Below are 16,978 nucleotides of genomic sequence, written 5' to 3'. Positions count from 1 at the left end.
TGTGTGTGTGTGTGTGTCACTGTGTGTGTGTGTGTTTTAGTGACATGTTCATGTTGGGATGTCCTCTCCGGCCCGCGGGCCTAAAGCTGCTCTGCTGCAGCACGACCATGGTTTGTGTTGGACGTGGACTCGGTCCGTTTTCATCAACGGTTTCGGCACAACAGAAGCATCAGAAGTGGTTCTGGTCATGAGCACTGCTGTTGCTTGAGATCAGCTGTGGTATGAAGCTGACACTGGTGGAGGTCTGATACATGAGGTACGCTCTGTACAGATAAAGTACTGTAAAATACAAAAAGTAGTACTATTAAATACTGTAAAGTACTGCAAAATACTGTGAAATACTGTGAAATACTGCCAGAAGGCCCTGAGCGACACACTGTCACAGTAGCAGTACACATACTGTCTGTCCATGCAGGTTAGAGTTCATCACAGGAATCTAACGGTATCCTCTCACAGTAATCAGATTACCTCTGACAGCAGAGTATTTCCTCTGATGAACAAATAAAAACCTTTTGTTGAAATTATATTTCAAAGACCCAGACTGAGTCCAGCTGGTTCTGGTCCATCTGACAGGTCCCACAGTGACGCACATGGACCGTCTGAGCCGAGCCCAGCAGAACCCCTCGTGGTGTTTGACCCGACTTCCAACTTTAAGGTGTGATTGATGCCGTCTCACCTGTGCAGGTGGATACTCTTTGAGGTCATCATGGTGTTTCCTTGACGACGACCCTGCTGTGCACCTGGACCCTATTAAGCAGGACTCCTGTGGTTACTGCTGATTCTGCGCTCTGATTGGTCGCCTTTCAGCCATCAACATGCAGTTGACCTATCAGAAGCTGGCAGCTCAGCTGAGGCGGAGCTCCAGACTCAGAAAGCTCCCGGCTTTGCTGCTCGCTGCCTACGCCATCAAAAAACTATCGCCGTACGTCTGGAGGAGGCTACAGGTGAGAAACACCTGGACACACACCTGGACTCACACCTGCATGTGGTGTAAATGTTGAATGAAACCATCAGAGCTGTAGATTGGAGCAGAACACATGTTTCCTGCAGAAGGACAGGCCGATGCTCTGAGGCTCAGGAACAGTGTGGTGGGGTGTTGTTGAACTATGCATCAGAGACAACGTGAGGCGGAGCGTAGATTTGGACTCCATGTGAGCAACAGTCAGCAGCAGCGGTGGGAAGGAACCAAAAACACTGCATAATAGGGACCTCTAACAGAACCAGGCTTAGTGAGAGTGGGGAGGCAGGACAGCTCTGGACCCTGACGGGACAGGAAGTCACTTCACTACAGTCGTCATGTTCTGATATCTGTGGTGCTGCATTTCTGATGCTCATCATTCAAATGTAATGCGTCAAAAATGTATGAAATCATTGCCTTCATAAATAACTGATGAAAAATATAAAACTTTTCAATGTTCACACTGACACGCGTACACACCTGTACTAACACCTGTACTAACACCCGTACAAACACCCGTACAAACACCCGTACACACCTGCACTAACACCCGTACACACCCGTACCAATACCCGTACACACCTGTACTAACACCTGTACTAACACCTGTACCAACACCCGTACACACCTGTACTAACACCTGTACTAACACCCGTACAAACACCCGTACACACCTGTACTAACACCTGTACTAACACCCGTACAAACACCCGTACCAACACCCGTACACACCCGTACCAATACCCGTACACACCTGCACTAACACCTGTACACACCTGTACTAACACGGTGCAGCTCACTATCAGGGTGTTTTGTTCTTCAGAGGAGTGCAGCAGGTAAACAGCTGGGCGGCGCTCATCTACCTGTGGGCGTGGTCAGCTGCTCTGATGGCAGAGCCGAGGAGGAGAAGATAAACAAGAGGGCCAGCAGGTACCTGACACCTGACCTCACCTGCTCACTTGTTCACTGGGCTTCATGGTCCATGTGGACAGGTGAGCAGCACCTGTTGACCCCATGTGTGTCCTCAGGTCTCCATCAGTCAACCGGGAGTTCGTCCTCAAACTGTCTCGTCTCCTGAAGCTCTTGTTTCCACGGTTACTGAGTCCAGAGATCGGTCTGCTGGTTCTGCACTCTCTGACCCTGATGTCCAGAACCTTCCTGTCCATCTATGTGGCGGCGCTGGACGGTGCGTACCTGTCTGTCTCTACCTGTCAGGTGTGATCGTAATCAGCAGTATTGATCATCAGGTGTGATCGTAATCAGCAGTATTGATCATCAGGTGTGATCGTAATCAGCAGTATTGATCATCAGGTGTGATCGTGCGGTGCATCGTGCAGAAGGACGCTAAAGCCTTTGTGCTGCAGCTCTCTAAGTGGCTCCTCGTCGCAATTCCTGCAACTTTTATCAACAGCGCCATCAGATTCCTAGAGGGTCAGCTGACTCTCAGCTTCAGGAGCCGATTGGTCAGCCACGCCTACCAGCTGTACTTCACCAACCAGGTAACACACTCTGACTGCTGAGGCAGGTGTGCTGCCAAGAATGATGGATGTGTTGATCAGGTGTCCTGCACTCTTCAGTCGTGTCCTTTCCATGTCCACAGACTTACTACCGTGTCAGCAACATGGACGGCCGCCTGTCCAATCCCGACCAATCTCTCACCGAGGACATTGTCATGTTTTCGGCCTCCATCGCTCACCTGTACTCCAACCTGACCAAACCCATCCTGGACGTGATCGTCACCTGCTACACACTGCTGCGCACCGCACAATCCAAAGGTACATGTGTTAAACATGCTAAAGCTACACGTGTTACTATGTCCATGGTGAACACGCTAAAACTGCACGTGTTACTGTGTCCATGTTGAACACGCTAAAGCTACACGTGTTACTGTGTCCATGGTGAACACGCGACAGCTACCTGTGATCTATCTGCTACAGGAGCGAACACTACGTGGCCGGCTGTCATTGCCGGCCTGGTGGTGGCGCTCACCGCTAAAATCCTGCGTTCCTGTTCGCCTCACTTCGGGAAGCTGGTGGCCGAGGAGGCGAAGAGGAAAGGAGACCTGCGATACATGCACTCACGCATCATCACCAACTCCGAAGAGATTGCATTCTACGGTGGACATAAGGTCAGCACACCCCCTGGTGGACAGAACAAACGCCACCTGGTGGAGGACTGCAGCTCTGAGTAAAAGCCTGAGTTAACCAGGCGAGTCACCTTACAGCGTGTGTTTCTGGGTACGTTTGATTTGTAGGTGGAGATGGCCCAGCTGCAGCGGAGCTACATGTCTCTGTCCTCTCAGATACATCAGATCCTGCTGAAGCGTCTCTGGTACGTCATGTTGGAACAGTTCCTCATGAAGTACCTGTGGAGTGCCTCTGGCCTGGTGATGGTCGCCGTGCCCATCATCACCGCCACTGGATACTCTAAATACGGTAAGCCCCGCCCCCTGTCATATTCAACCCTGAACAGTCCACAGTGCAGCAGATGAACTCGGCCTGTTGTCTCTCAGACTCGGAGGAGGTGAAGCAGGCGGCGCTAGTGATGAAGGAGGAGGAGCTGGTGAGTGAACGGACGCAGACCTTCACGATAGCCAGGAACCTCCTCAACGCTGCCGCTGACGCTGTGGAGAGAATCATGAGCTCCTACAAAGAGGTACGCCTCGGCTCCACTTTGTTTGTCCTTCAGTGCTGTTGTAAAGCAGCTGATGACCGCCTACCTGTGCAGGTGACGGAGCTGGCAGGTTACACCGCCCGGGTCTCTGAGATGCTGGACGTGTTTGAGGATGTGAACCGAGGAATCTACCGCCGCTCCGTGGATCAAGGGGAGGAGCCAACAGCTGCAGGAGGAGAAGTTGAACATGGTCAGAGAGTCTGTGGTCCGCTGGACATCAGAGGTGAGTTTACTTTCACTGATGGGCTCTATCAGCTGATCGACGCTCTGAGTCTCTATGGCAACAGACCGAAGGTGTGGAGAGCAGCTGGAGCTGCTGAACAGCTGCTCTGACGTCTGAACAAGTTCAGACTGACTCAGCAACAGTTGAACTCTGGTACCTCTAAATGTTTCTGTTTCTGCACCTCCAAAGCAGCTTGTCCATACTGACAGCAGCGTTATCGATCCCTCACTGGGAATAGTCCCACATTAAAGCAGGCGGATGAAATGAAACCAGGCATCAAACATCCATCTCTACACCTCTGGAGGGTATCTGCTGACGGAAGGCAGGTTCACCTGGACAGGTAACCAGTTCATCACAGAGACTCACACTCACACCTGTGTGAGTTTAGAGTCACCAGGTGACCTCAGCATGTCTCTGGACTGAAGGAGGAAGCCAGCAGGGAGAACATGGAGACGCCACACACACACCCCTTGTCCACCCAGAAGAACCAGGTGCTGGTTCCAGGGCTCAGTTGGGTCACATCTGGCACCTCCTCAGAACCTGGTTGCTTCTCCATCAGCCAGGAGCCCAGTCAGAACCGTACGTCACTGCATACGGAGCCGTTTACTGAACAACGCTGGCGCCACACAGAAGTCCACACAGGAGTCCAGACGGACTTTGGTACCNCCCCGTGCAGCGTGGGTTCTCTCCGGGTTCTCCGGCTTCCTCCCACAGTCCAGAAACATGCTGAGGTTAATTGGTGATTGTAAATTGTCCGTAGGTGTTGCTGGTTGTCTGTCTGCGGCCCTGTGATGGACTGGACCCCGCAGACCTGGTGAGGATTAAGGTGTGTAGGTAATAGATAATAGATAATCAATAATATGTCAATGTGCATCATGTGACTGAACTCTGCAGCAGGAGGATGATGATCAGCAGCAGACAGAACAATATCATAAAGCTGACCAGGCTGCTCCATGTGCTCTCCAGGTGAACAATCATCAGCTCCAGTTCTTGATGGAAGCAGCGCCTGAGGGTCACGTGACACAAACAGCCAGTCAACAGGTGACAGCACTCAGGTAGCCTCAAGGGTCGACCTGAAGTCCTGCTCCTGACCTGTGATTGGAGGAGGAGCTGGCGGTGGCAGTCAGCTGAGCCCGAGGCGTTAAAGGGCCGCTGAAGGACGCAGCGCTCAGTGTTGGGACGCGGCCCTCGGAGGGCGCTGCTGCCGGTGTTGGGACGCGGCCCGTCCTTCAGGTGAACACGCCGAACTTTGTCAGCGTCCCGTCGCTTCTCCCGGTGACTGGACCGGCCAGCCCGGTGCTGCTGAGGACGGTGACCAGCTCAGGGAGCCTGTCGACCCGCCGTGACTCCGCCTGCTGCCGAACAGGAACCGGATCAGCCGACAAACTTCGTTCCTCTTCAACAAAGTTCCTGTTAGCCGTTAGCCGTTAGCTCCGCCGGTCAAAGTTCCGCTCGGGGTCCGTCCGGGACTCGGTGCGTCGCTGCGGGTCCTCGGCGGTTCATAAACGGTATTTTACCGGAAGCTGCGGCCGTTAACGGGCCGCTGCTCCCGGTACTGACAGGACGGTGGGAAGCTAACGGACCCGGAGCTAACACCGGAATAACGGAGAGAACACCGGGAGGAGCAACAGGTCACCGGCAGCTCCAGGAACCAGGAGAACCAACAGAACCGGAGAGCCCGGTAATCAGGTTCGTTAGAGGAACACCAGCACTTCAGCGATCTGTCAAGACGAGTTTAAATCTAACAATGTTGTTTATTTGGTGAATAATAAAGTGAACAGTTGTTCACACATCAGAGACCTTCAGACCTTCTCCGGCCTCCTTCGGCCTGAGAACAGCTGGTGGTTCATGAACTGAGCTCCAGATAGTTCCAGCTGTTCCCACAGACTGTAGCTCAATCTATGAATGCACCACATCCCAAATGTGTTAAACAGGATTCAGATCCAGACTCTGACTGGGCCGGTCCATCAGTTCCAGAACTCCAGATTCCTTCTTCTGGGTCAGATGGTCTCTGCACAACTTTGAAGTCTGCTGGGCTCATTGTCTGGTTGGTGTGTGAACCCACGACCAATCAGGTTCAGTCCAGAAGGGACCCACGATGCACTGAGGTGTTGTGGTAGACGTTCTGGTCCATGATGGACTAAGGTGTTGTGGTAGATGTTCTGGTCCATGGTCCACTAAGGTGTTGTGGTCGACGTTCTGGTCCATGNAGACCAGTAGACCAGTAGACCAGTAGACCAGTAGACCAGCAGACCAGCAGACCAGTCGACCAGCAGACCAGTCTGTAGGTGGTGTGACTGTGAGATCAGACTGACTTCTCTCTCTCTCTCTCTCTCTCTCTCTCTCTCTCTCTCTCTCTCTCTCTCTCTCTCTGTGTGTGGATGTCGCTCGCCCAGCCCTCGCTACGCCCTCCTGGACGAGTGCACCAGCGCCGTCAGCATCGACGTGGAGGGAAACATCTTCCAGGCTGCGAAGGATGCTGGGATAGCGCTGCTGTCGATCACACACAGACCCTCCCTGTGGTCAGTACCGTGTTCTGATAGGCTGAGGCGTGCAGGTGACTCGGCGTGGGCTCGGTCACCAGAACACCTGAGTTTTCTGGCGATGATGGATCAGTAGAGTCGCTGGTGTCTGACTGTCTGTCTGCTCTGTCTGACAGGAAGTACCACTCTCACTTGCTGCAGTTCGATGGAGAAGGAGGATGGAGGTTCGAGCCTCTGGACGCCTCCACTCGTCTGTCCCTGCAGGTGTGTGTTTAATCTGGGCTCTGATTGGTCCACTGTGTCCCTTGTCAGCAGGTAACTGATGTATCATCTGTACACAGACTCTGCAGGTGAGTTTGGCCTCAGGTGACCTCAGATGGCACACCAGTTTAACCAGTTTAATCCTCTAAACCACCTAAAGGCCTTTTATCTTTACAATGTCTGGAGGACATCATTCATCAACCAGAAACTGTAGAAACAGATCCTCCAGGATGCCCCTGAACGCACCATCGGTGGTGTGCAGCTCCGTCCAGGAACTATCTAGCTCACATCACTTTATCCTACATGTCTGGCTACAGAGAACCCCAAAACAACTGTATAGAACCTCCCTCCTGCTGGTTCTGATCCTGTAGAACCAGAACCAGAACCATCTTTCTACAGCTGATGAGCAGAGCAGAGGGGAAACGTCTAGGACATGGAGATGGTTCAACATCTGCAGGACGAGGAGACTAAACAACAGAAACAAGAAAATCAAGGAACAAAATGAGTTTAAATGAGACAGACAGAGAAAAGCAAGAAGAAAGAAGAGACACAGAACGACACAATTCAGACTGAACAACAAACGAGACACAAAATGACCAAAATGAGACCAACGAGGAGACAAACTGTCTGAGAGGCTGTAAACAAGGACAGAGTTCAACATCTGTCGTATGTGGAGACCCCTAGTGGTCCAGTGGTCCAGTGTCGGACACATGTCGGACATTTTTATAAAACAAGCAGATCATCTAAGACAAGCTGTTTTGTTCTCTGGGCTCCATGGTTCTGAGTCCTGCTGACAGAAGACGTCTCTGTTCTCTCTCCTCCTTCATGTTCTGGTTCCACAGAGCTGCAGAGGAACAAGAACCAGTGAAGGAACACGAGACAGAAGCAGATACGTCCAGAACCTGTTCTCAGACATGCAGCGTGTGTTTCCTGTGACTGTTAAAGCAGCAGCTGAAACCAAACTGCTGCCTCTGCAGGTTCTGTGGTTACCGTGGCAACCATCTGCAGCAGGACAACACGCCTGCAGCATGTGATCTGTGTGTGTGTGAAGTCAGTGAGGAGGCTGAGAGAGCCAATCAGCTGCCGGCTGTGTGTCAGGTGGCCGATGGATGGTGGCTGCAGGGCAGCTGAGGTCCATCAGCAGCTTCACATACAAGCTGAACTTTATTTAAAGCTGCAGCGCAGAACTTCTGTGTTCCACTCAGGCTGTGGGTCCACCTCCATGTTCCACATGTTCCACCGTTTGGACCTGCTGTCCATGAAGACGTTCGCACTCTGCAGTGCGTCACTCTGCTCTCAGCAGCTGTGGTGTGAATCCAATAGCAGCTCATCATCTTCCATAGTAGCAATAAAACTAATCATCAATGCGTGACACCAGACTGCTTCTGCTGGAGCTCAGCTGCTGCTTCTTCCTCTGGCTGTCACTTCTGGAGAGAGTCATGATTAACTGCTTATCAGTTAATTGATCATATATTAGCCAATAAAGCAGGAGAAGTGTACCATAGACCAGCTGTAGTACCTGGTTGTTCCACCAGGTGGAGCCTCTCACTGCTTAACCCTGTAGAGACCAGAGGAGGCGTCTACAGACTACAGCTCATGGTGGCAGCAGAGAGCATTGTGGGAGTTTAGCAGCAACGGGACCATGACCGAGACTCTGAGGAGGTTCAGGACCTCCAAGCAGAGCTCAGGTGGAGGTTACCTGAATAACATCACCTGTTGTGCTGCAGCTGTGGGTGCTGTCAGGTGTTCAGTGTATGACCAGAAAATGTTCTGTCAGAGTCCACATCAGGGTTTAGTTGTCATGAAAAGTCCATAAACCTATTCACATAATTATAAATGAGTGTAGAAGAAGCCTCTCACCTTGACACACATTAAATAATGAAAGGAACTAAGACCTGTAAGACCAGAGAACCACCTGATGAGGCTCAGGTTCAGAGTTAGTCTGGACCGGTATCACCAGACCGGACCAACACCAACCTCCCACCTCCTCGATGTCAACACCATCAGAGCTGAGGTGGTCAGTAGCAGGTTTAAGGGGTTTTCAGATGTGAAGCCACCAGAAGAAGCTCCAAGTTCCACTCAGGAGTCTGGACGAGGACGGCGAGGGTCCAGGAACAGATACGACTGTTTCTGGTTTCGGTTAAACCCAACGCTGGGGTTCTGTTGGCAGCTCTGTGTTCCATCAGCAGCAGTGGTCAGAGCTGCAGAGTAGGTTTGCGTAATTAAAGTGCCTGCCACAAGGGGGGGACAGAAGCTGCTCTCTGCCGACGACCCACCTCTGAAATCACAAATATTGGTCCTGGTTCTGCAGTGAGGGTGGACATCGGGTCACAGAGTTAGACAGAGACACACAGCTGAAGGAGGAAGTTCAGTTCAGTTTATTGACAAACACCAGCCAAACAAGAAAGAAAGCGGCGTGCAGCGTTGTGACGTTTGTGTCTGTTGTGTGTCCTTGTGTCTCCAGGAGGAGAAGCATCGGCTGGAGAACCAGCTCTCTGGGATCCCCAAGATGCAGCAGAGACTGACTGAACTGTGTGCCCTGCTGGGGGAGGAGGGGGGGGAGGGGGCGGAGTCTCCCTGCTCAGATTAAACTGATGGAACAAAGATGCTGGTTTACTGGTTACCATGGAAACACACCTTTGTGAAGACCCTTAATGGCACACTGAATCCCTGAATATCAAAAGCAAATCCTGAACTTGAACTAGAATCCCAACCTGGAGTTAATTCTGAGCCTGATCCTAAACCTAAACCAAATCTAATCTTGAATTTACAGCTTAACCTAAACCTGCAGCATCTAAACTTGAGCCTTACCCTGAACAGAAACAGAAACCTAAATCTGAACCTAAACCTTGATCTAAACCTGGTTATTACCTGAACCTGAACCTAAACCTAAAGGTTAGGTTCTATCCTAAACCTGGTCTTGATTCGAACCTGAACCTTAACCTCAATGTATACCTGAACCTGGTATTAATTTTGAATCTAAACCTGGTTCTAATCAGAAGCCAAACCTAAACCTGAACCTAAGCTTAAGTCTGAATCGAGTTCTAACTTAAACCTGACACTGAACCTTAACTATCCCTGAACCTAGCTCTAGCCTGAGGCCCGTACTGTGAACCCAATCCAGGATATCTTTTCATGATCTAGCTTCACGACTCAAACGTTGTCACATGAAGCTGGTTATCAGCTGGTTAGGTTAACCAGGGGGCGGAGCTGGCAGCAGGTGACCAATCGCAAACATGGACTGCAGCTGCACATTTGTCACTAGAAGACCAAACTATAACCCTAAACCACCACGAGGAGTTTAAAGTTTATTTGAGGCTGAACGTAGCACAAAGGTTTATGGTTGATCTGGAACATCAGCTCAGAGATCAGAACCAGGAAGCAGGTTCAACAAATCCAGGCTTTCTTTGAGTTAGCCGGCTCTGCTAAACCTAAACTCCAGTCAGAGACATCTGCAGGTGTTTATCAGCGTTCTCTGTTAATCAGACTTTCTTCTTCAGACTCTCATTAAAGGAGGCATTCAACGCGTCAGGTGACTCTCCTGCAGTGAACGGACCAATCAGGTTCCTCCTGCTTCAGCCAGCAGCTTGTTCTNGGGACTCATTCAGTACATCTGTGATTGGACCAGAGACGTCCTGGTGAAGAACGACACAAATCACCTCCGTGTGTCCCATCCATTGGTCCCGGTGGTCCCAATAGCCCCGCCCCCAGCCCCTGACGGTTCTTAGCTCTGGCCCAGCAGAGACTTGGTGCCTGAAAAGCACCGGTTCTGAGAACCCAGAGCCGGTGCTTAGGCGGTGGAAACACAAAGAACTGGTGCTGAGTCAGGCTTTGGCTCTGAACTAGTACTGGAACCAGCTCGGTGGAAAAGGGGTAAGTGAGGTCCAGAACCAGATTCAAACCAGGACCTTGTAGCTGTGAGGCGACAGTGAGAACCACTGCTGCACCGTGCCGCCCGCATCAAACAAGAACAAAGATAAAAATAATACACATATGAAAGCAGCGGGCCTTTAATGTCCCGGTACCAGAATGTTCCCATTGGAACGTACAGAACCAGAACCCTTCAATTCACATGTGACCCAATCCCTGTTCTGTGTGTTTCAGTTTGTTGTGCTGGAACCAATGTACCGTGATCAGGTTCTAGCACAGAACGAACAGCAGAACGTTTCATAGCTTCAGTGTTCCTCACGCTCTGTCCAATCAGTGTTGTGTGTGCTCCGTGCAGGTCAGGTGGTCAGTGTGGAGAACGGGATTCGCTGTGAGAACCTGCCAATCATCACACCAAGCGGAGATGTGGTGGTTTCCCGCCTTAACATCCAGGTAACACCTGGGAGTCTCACCTGTTGTGGTCTGAGAGCTGAACTGTGTCGACTTCATATTTAAAACGGCTGCATGTTGTTCAGCTTCCTCCAGAGTCCAGCTGCAGGTCCACAGAACATCTGTCCATCTACACACTGAGCTGTTCTCTGTTCAGAGAAACCCGTTTGATTTATTTCATCATGTTGTAGTTGAACTCCGTTTTTATCTGTTTTATTAACTTTGGTTCCGTTTCTTCTGAGCAGTAACACTAATCATTCAGGTTACTGATTAATCAGTCAAGCAGTTGATTGATAAATAAACAGTCATTAGTGAGTTTGGCTGCATGTGATCATGTGATGATGTCAGTGCAGTAACAGCTGATGACCACATGATGGCACTGCTTCATCATCACTCAGTCACATTCTTTGGCGACGGTATAATTATTGATCATATGTATTGATCCGTTTCTCATAGAAAACAGGTTTAATTTTAAGCTAAATACACACCACAGATCATTTCAATGATCACAAGTACAGGAGGACAATGCAGAGGGCTGAGCTACGAAGTTCAACAGATCCAGACCTNTGTGTGTGTGTGTGTGTGTGTGTGTGTGTGTCTTTAAGCTTCTGTTTTAATCTGTGGTTTTCTGAACAGACTTCTGGTCACTTCATAGGATGTCAGACAACCGAAAAGTTTTTTCCCACCAACAGTCCAAAAATCCGACTCTGATTTTAATGGGACACAACCAGAACCGATCCAAACGTTTCTTGGGTCAAACTCAACCTGCAGCAGTTTGCTGATGGAGACGCTGAACATGAACAGAAGCAGCTTCATGACGTCACCGGTTTGTGTCGTCCAGTTTCTTTGTGTCACTGCTGCTCTGATAAACTCAGTCTGGAGTTTTCTGAAGAACTGAAGACGCTGAACCAGAAACCTGGATGACCCGCGGGTCATGTGACCTGTGTGTAGCGATGACATCATCGCGGACACGAAGAAGTTGGACTGAAACGTCCATTTGACTAATCTGAAGGATTTAGTCTGAGTCAGATTAATGTTTAATCACCTCTAATCCACACACACACACACACACACACACACACACACTGTTAATGTGCTCTAATCTGAAGGTTTAACCAACTGGACTCACACCAGCAGCACCAGTACACTCAGCCTGTCCCAGTCTTCCTGGAGAGCTCCTGGTCAGGTGTATCGTCGTGTTCTGGAGACCTCCAGCTGCACGTTTAGGTTCTTCAAGCTGTTTCACCTTCACCCAGAGTTTCTTCAGTTCTAGCTTCCAGGTGTTTATCACATGACTGTGGGCCCAGTAATGAGCCAGACTCAGACCCGGCATCAGCTGCCTACGGAGCAGTCCTGAGAGCCTCACCAGGCGGGCTGACACCAGGACCACTTGCAGAACTGAAGGGGAACCTGGCTGAAGGTGAACACAATCCCGGTTCTGTTAGAAATTGTAGATGTTCTGCACGTGTACAGAACTGTTCTGTCTTCGTGCTGCTCAGCTTTACGCTGCCTCTCATTCAAACGTTCATACGTTCATCCACTGACAGCCTCAGAGCAGCAGGACGCTGCCGTCAGGACCAAGTTCAGGTTCAGGCTCTTGCTCGAGGACACCTCGTCTGTGGAGGGAATGGAACCGCCGACCTTAGAGGGCGACCCGCTGCACCACCTCAACCACAGCATCAGACAGTGATGCTGCTTGAACCGTATCAGTGTGTATTGATCAGTGAGTGATCGTCCATCGATTGGTCGGCTGTTTGATCTCCTGAACGGATCACTGAGGTCGATTCTGTCCACGTTCTTGAAGCTGTTTCAGCCTCCAGAGGATCAAGAACCATAAAAACAAGAAACTGATGAGAAACTATTCGTCAGTTCTCCAAAAAACAACAAACGCACAAAACGGATTCACTGAACNATGTACTTAGAGTAACAGTACTCTGTACTTGTAGTAACAGTATTCTGATCTAAACGTACTTGTGGTACCAGTACTGTGATCTACATGTATTTGTAGTGACAGTACTCTGTGTACTCTGTACTTGTAGTACTCTGAGCAGTGCCTACTCAGTACTCCGGCCCTCAGCCCGACTCCCCGCCGAGGAGCCCCGGAGGAGCCCGGGGGCGCAGCGCGGAGCGGGGCGGGGTCTCAGACCTGTTGTGCGGCTCTCGGTGCGGATCGAGCAGAACCGGGTCTCTGCTGAGTCTCTGCGGGTTTCTGGAAGTTTCTCGGCCGACTTGAACTCCGGTGGACCGCGGAGCAGCGCGTCGAGCTCAGGTGAGTCCGCCCCGAACCACGCGGTCCCTTTTCACGGCTCCAAGTTTTCCTAAACCGCAGCTGCTGCAGGAAGGAAGGAGCGTCAGGCGTGTCTGACAGCGGCGCGCCGGACTCCGTTCGTTATTTGAACGATTTTGAAAGTTGTCGGTTCTCTGTCGGACGGTTCGACTGAAAGAAAGCCCCACAGGTGGTTTCAGGATCCGGACTTGGCGCGCTTTGATTCGGCTCATAAATGGTGTTTATGTGTGAACGTTCAACGACGGTTCTCCGGGTTTGACTCTTTAGAGCAGAGCGGCGCAGCCTGAGTGCAGCGGTCTAAAAGTGGACGGTTCTGTAACGAAGTCTGGTCAGTGAGCTGGGACTGGTTCTAACAGCTCAGAGAGAAACTCAAGTGTTCAGTTTGATCACAGCGTGTTTGTGTGTCTGCTGCTCCCAGCCTGTCCTGGCACGGCACGGCTCGGCCCGCAGCCGCCAATGAATAGCTCACATTCCAACACACACACACAGACACACACACACACACACACACACGCACTGAAACACACACTGCTGTTTATATGGCAGAAGTGAGTTTAGAGTCACCTTTACGTAAGGGAAGTCTGCATCACGTGACCCTGTGAGAACACAAACAATAAAACAATACAGACACACACACACACACACACACACACACTCAGCTTCCTCCCTCAGACAGCAGCAGACCAGTGAATCAGTTCTGGCCTTCAGGTCTCAGACCTGCTGGCTTGTTGTTTTATTTAGAGTGTCTCCGTCAGAGACACGTGATCAGCATCAGTCAGCATCTGTGGTTGGTTCTCATCAGCTGATTGGTGAAAATGTGGATCAGAGTTTCCTCAAATGTCCAAAGATGTCCAATTTGTCGTCACAGAGGGAAGCAAACAGAGACTTTCACAGCGGGGAGCGGAACCAGAGTTCAGGCTGGTTCTGTTAAAATGACCCAAAATGGTTGCTGACCATCAGAACCGTTGATGGAACCAACTGGTCCGGAGAAGCTGCAGCAGCGTTTCATCAGATTGACATCATTTGTTTTGATTCACGTTTCAAATCGTCTCATGAGAAATAAGTTCATGAAGTCACAGCTTAGAGAAAAGTCCAGAGTTTGACAAAAAGGTTCTCCTGAACCGGTTCTGAGCTTCTTCTCAGCACGAAGAAGTTCTCAGTTCATCTGGTTCTGCTGATGTGTGTGTGTGTGTGTGNAGGAAATCACTTTAACTTTTGGCCCAATCAGAGTGAATGAATGTTACTGATTGGATGTTCTCTGTGATCAATACCAGCAGAATGATCCATGTTCTGATCCGTTCTATCAGCTGCAGCAGCAGCAGAGGAAACGGACCTGACAGCAGATCAGAACCAAACATTAAAACATGTTTATGTGACTTCTGCATCAGCAACTTTCTGCTGATACAATCCTGAGCTGTGTGTTACTAATATCACTGAAGCCGTGTCGTCACAACATCGCACACTGACGGCGGCCGGCGGCGCGAACATATATCATATACCGCCACAGTGGCCGACATCTTTACTTGGCCATGTTGGCGATGTCTTAAGTTTTGTTGATTCGGCTACCCAAAGAAGGCCTGGCTACGTTGAACTTGCTTCGTAGTGCACCCCTCTGAAAACCCACTGATCCGACTTTATGGTACAGCCCTCTGTTCTCAGCTCCAATCATGTGTTGTTGTTGTTTCTGTTGTTGTTTCTGTTGTTGTGTTCTTGTTACCGGTGTTGCTACTTGTGTTGTTGTCACTGTTTTTGTTGTCGTGTTGTTGTTGTTACTGTTGTTGCTACTGGTGTTGTTTTGTGTCAGGTGGAGGACGGGATGAACGTGTTGATCACAGGTCCAAACGGTTGTGGAAAAAGTTCTCTGTTCAGGATCCTCAGTGGACTGTGGCCCGTTTATGGAGGAGTTCTGTACCGACCGGAACCACAGCACATGTTCTACATCCCACAGAGGTACTATTACTACTACTGCTACTACTGCAACTACTGCAACTACTACATCAGTACTGATGTACTGTACTGTTGGATGTAGTGATGTAATACGGATGTAGTACTGATGTAGTACTGATGTAGTACTGATGTAGTACTGATGCAGAACCCTGCTGTTCCAGGCCCTACCTGTCTGAGGGAACCCTCAGAGACCAGGTGATCTATCCGGACTCTGTGGACGAGATGGCTGAGAAAGGAGTCACCGACTCTGTCCTGCAGGAGATCCTGCGTACCGTCCACCTGCTCTACATCCTGGACCGAGAGGGAGGTCAGGGCTGCAAGTAGTACTGTAGTAGTCCTGCTGTAAGACAGAAGTAGCTTCTGTGTTTGTGTGTTCACTTCAATTCAGTTTTATTTATACAGCCATGGAAAAGATGATCACAGCACCTTGTTTTCTTCAGTTTCCTGTTCATTCTAACGCCTGGTGCCACTAAAGGTCCATTTGTTTGGACAAATATAACAATAAAACCAGCTGATCAGAGTTTATCTAAGAGCTGGTATCAGACATGTTCCGGGGTTTTCTTGGTTCTAAGTTCTTCCATCAGCAGCTATGGCATTGTGCTGCCAGAACCACAGCTGTTAGATGTTCCACACATGATGCACAGGAGTTAGTACCTGATGGCAGAACCANTGTTCGTTGGTTTCAGACGAAGTTTCCTCTGAGCTGCTGAAGCATCATGTTTTCGTGATTTCTTTTAAAGAACACGTGCCTCTAGAACCTCTAGAACCTCTAGAACCTCTAGAACCTTTAGAACCTCTAGAACCTTTAGAACCTTTAGAACCTCTCGACCCTTTAGAACCGGCCATCAGGGTTTGGGTTCACTAAACAATGTCTAATTTAAAGCTGATGTGGAACCTGATGTCTGGTGGAACGTGACACAGAACCGAGGAACATTCCTCACTGTGTAAATATCACCTGATGGTTCTGGAAGGGTTCTGGTGGAACGTGTCACTGGGGTGGCAGTTGGGCGTGTCCCAGTGATGGAGTCTCTGATTGGTGAGGTTCTGCAGTGGTTCTGACCCGGCGGCAGCGGAACCCTGCAGGGAACCTTGTTAAAAAGAGGATCTCATTGAAACTGTGTCTTTATTGGAAAAGCTGCTGGTGAACAAAAGCTCATGAATTTAAATGAACTTTATTGACAGGCTGGAGGCGAACAGTGGCAATGAACCGACAGAACCTTTATCTAAACAGAACGCACTGAGGAAGCTTATCCATACAGAACCTGGCAATCAGTCATCAAGTATTAACAGAAACAACAGACAGAGCTGCAGGTCCAGTCTGTCGGTTCTGAGCTCAGAGTGCAGGTTCTGTTCACATTTATTGACTTCAGAGCCAGAACTAAGTTCTGTAAAACAGCTGACCAGGTTCCACATCTGAGTCCTGCTGACAGAAGACATCTCTGAGTTCTCTTTATGATAAAAAGGAACCAGAACCTGTTTGGTTCTGTGGCTTGGTTCCTTGAAATGACTGTCAGAGTTCAGATTACACACAACGTGGTGTCATGGCAACACACTGACTACACAGCGTGTGTGTGTGTCTGTAATTGGTATCTAGGAGGGCAGCTGTCTTCATTCACTGGCATCTGTTACACCCCCAACTTAGTAACACACACACACAGTAACACACAGTAACACACAGTAACACACACACAGTAACACACAGTAACACACACACAGTAACACACACACAGTAACACACACACAGTAACACACACACACAGTAACACACACACACACACAGTAACACACACACAGTAACACACACACACAGTAACACACACACAGTAACA

General features: G+C 49.9%; 2 protein-coding genes across 2 annotated transcripts in view; both read left to right on the top strand.

The window, feature by feature from the left end:
- The first annotated feature begins 6 nt into the window (after positions 1–6).
- On the top strand, positions 7–15,536 carry abcd1 (ATP-binding cassette, sub-family D (ALD), member 1). The gene is made up of 12 exons (XM_008295233.1): positions 7–944; positions 1,782–1,888; positions 1,987–2,144; positions 2,270–2,457; positions 2,559–2,733; positions 2,896–3,086; positions 3,213–3,393; positions 3,471–3,613; positions 3,686–3,854; positions 10,824–10,918; positions 15,007–15,152; positions 15,311–15,536. Exons 1-12 carry the CDS (start codon positions 816–818, stop codon positions 15,471–15,473), a joined length of 1,845 nt encoding a protein of 614 aa, XP_008293455.1. The 5' UTR covers positions 7–815; the 3' UTR covers positions 15,474–15,536.
- Positions 13,064–16,978, top strand: part of plxnb3 (plexin B3) — a 55,178-nt gene continuing 51,263 nt past the window's right edge. Inside the window, exon 1 of the mRNA XM_008295239.1 lies at positions 13,064–13,184. The gene's annotated coding sequence lies outside the window, so the exon portion shown is untranslated. The remainder of the gene's footprint in view (positions 13,185–16,978) is intronic.

This window comes from Stegastes partitus, unplaced genomic scaffold (assembly GCF_000690725.1).
Source record: "Stegastes partitus isolate 25-593 unplaced genomic scaffold, Stegastes_partitus-1.0.2 Scaffold1033, whole genome shotgun sequence".
In the NCBI taxonomy this organism is placed as follows: domain Eukaryota; kingdom Metazoa; phylum Chordata; class Actinopteri; family Pomacentridae; genus Stegastes; species Stegastes partitus.
Note: the sequence above shows the minus strand (reverse complement) of the source record. Positions and strands in the feature narration are given on the sequence as shown.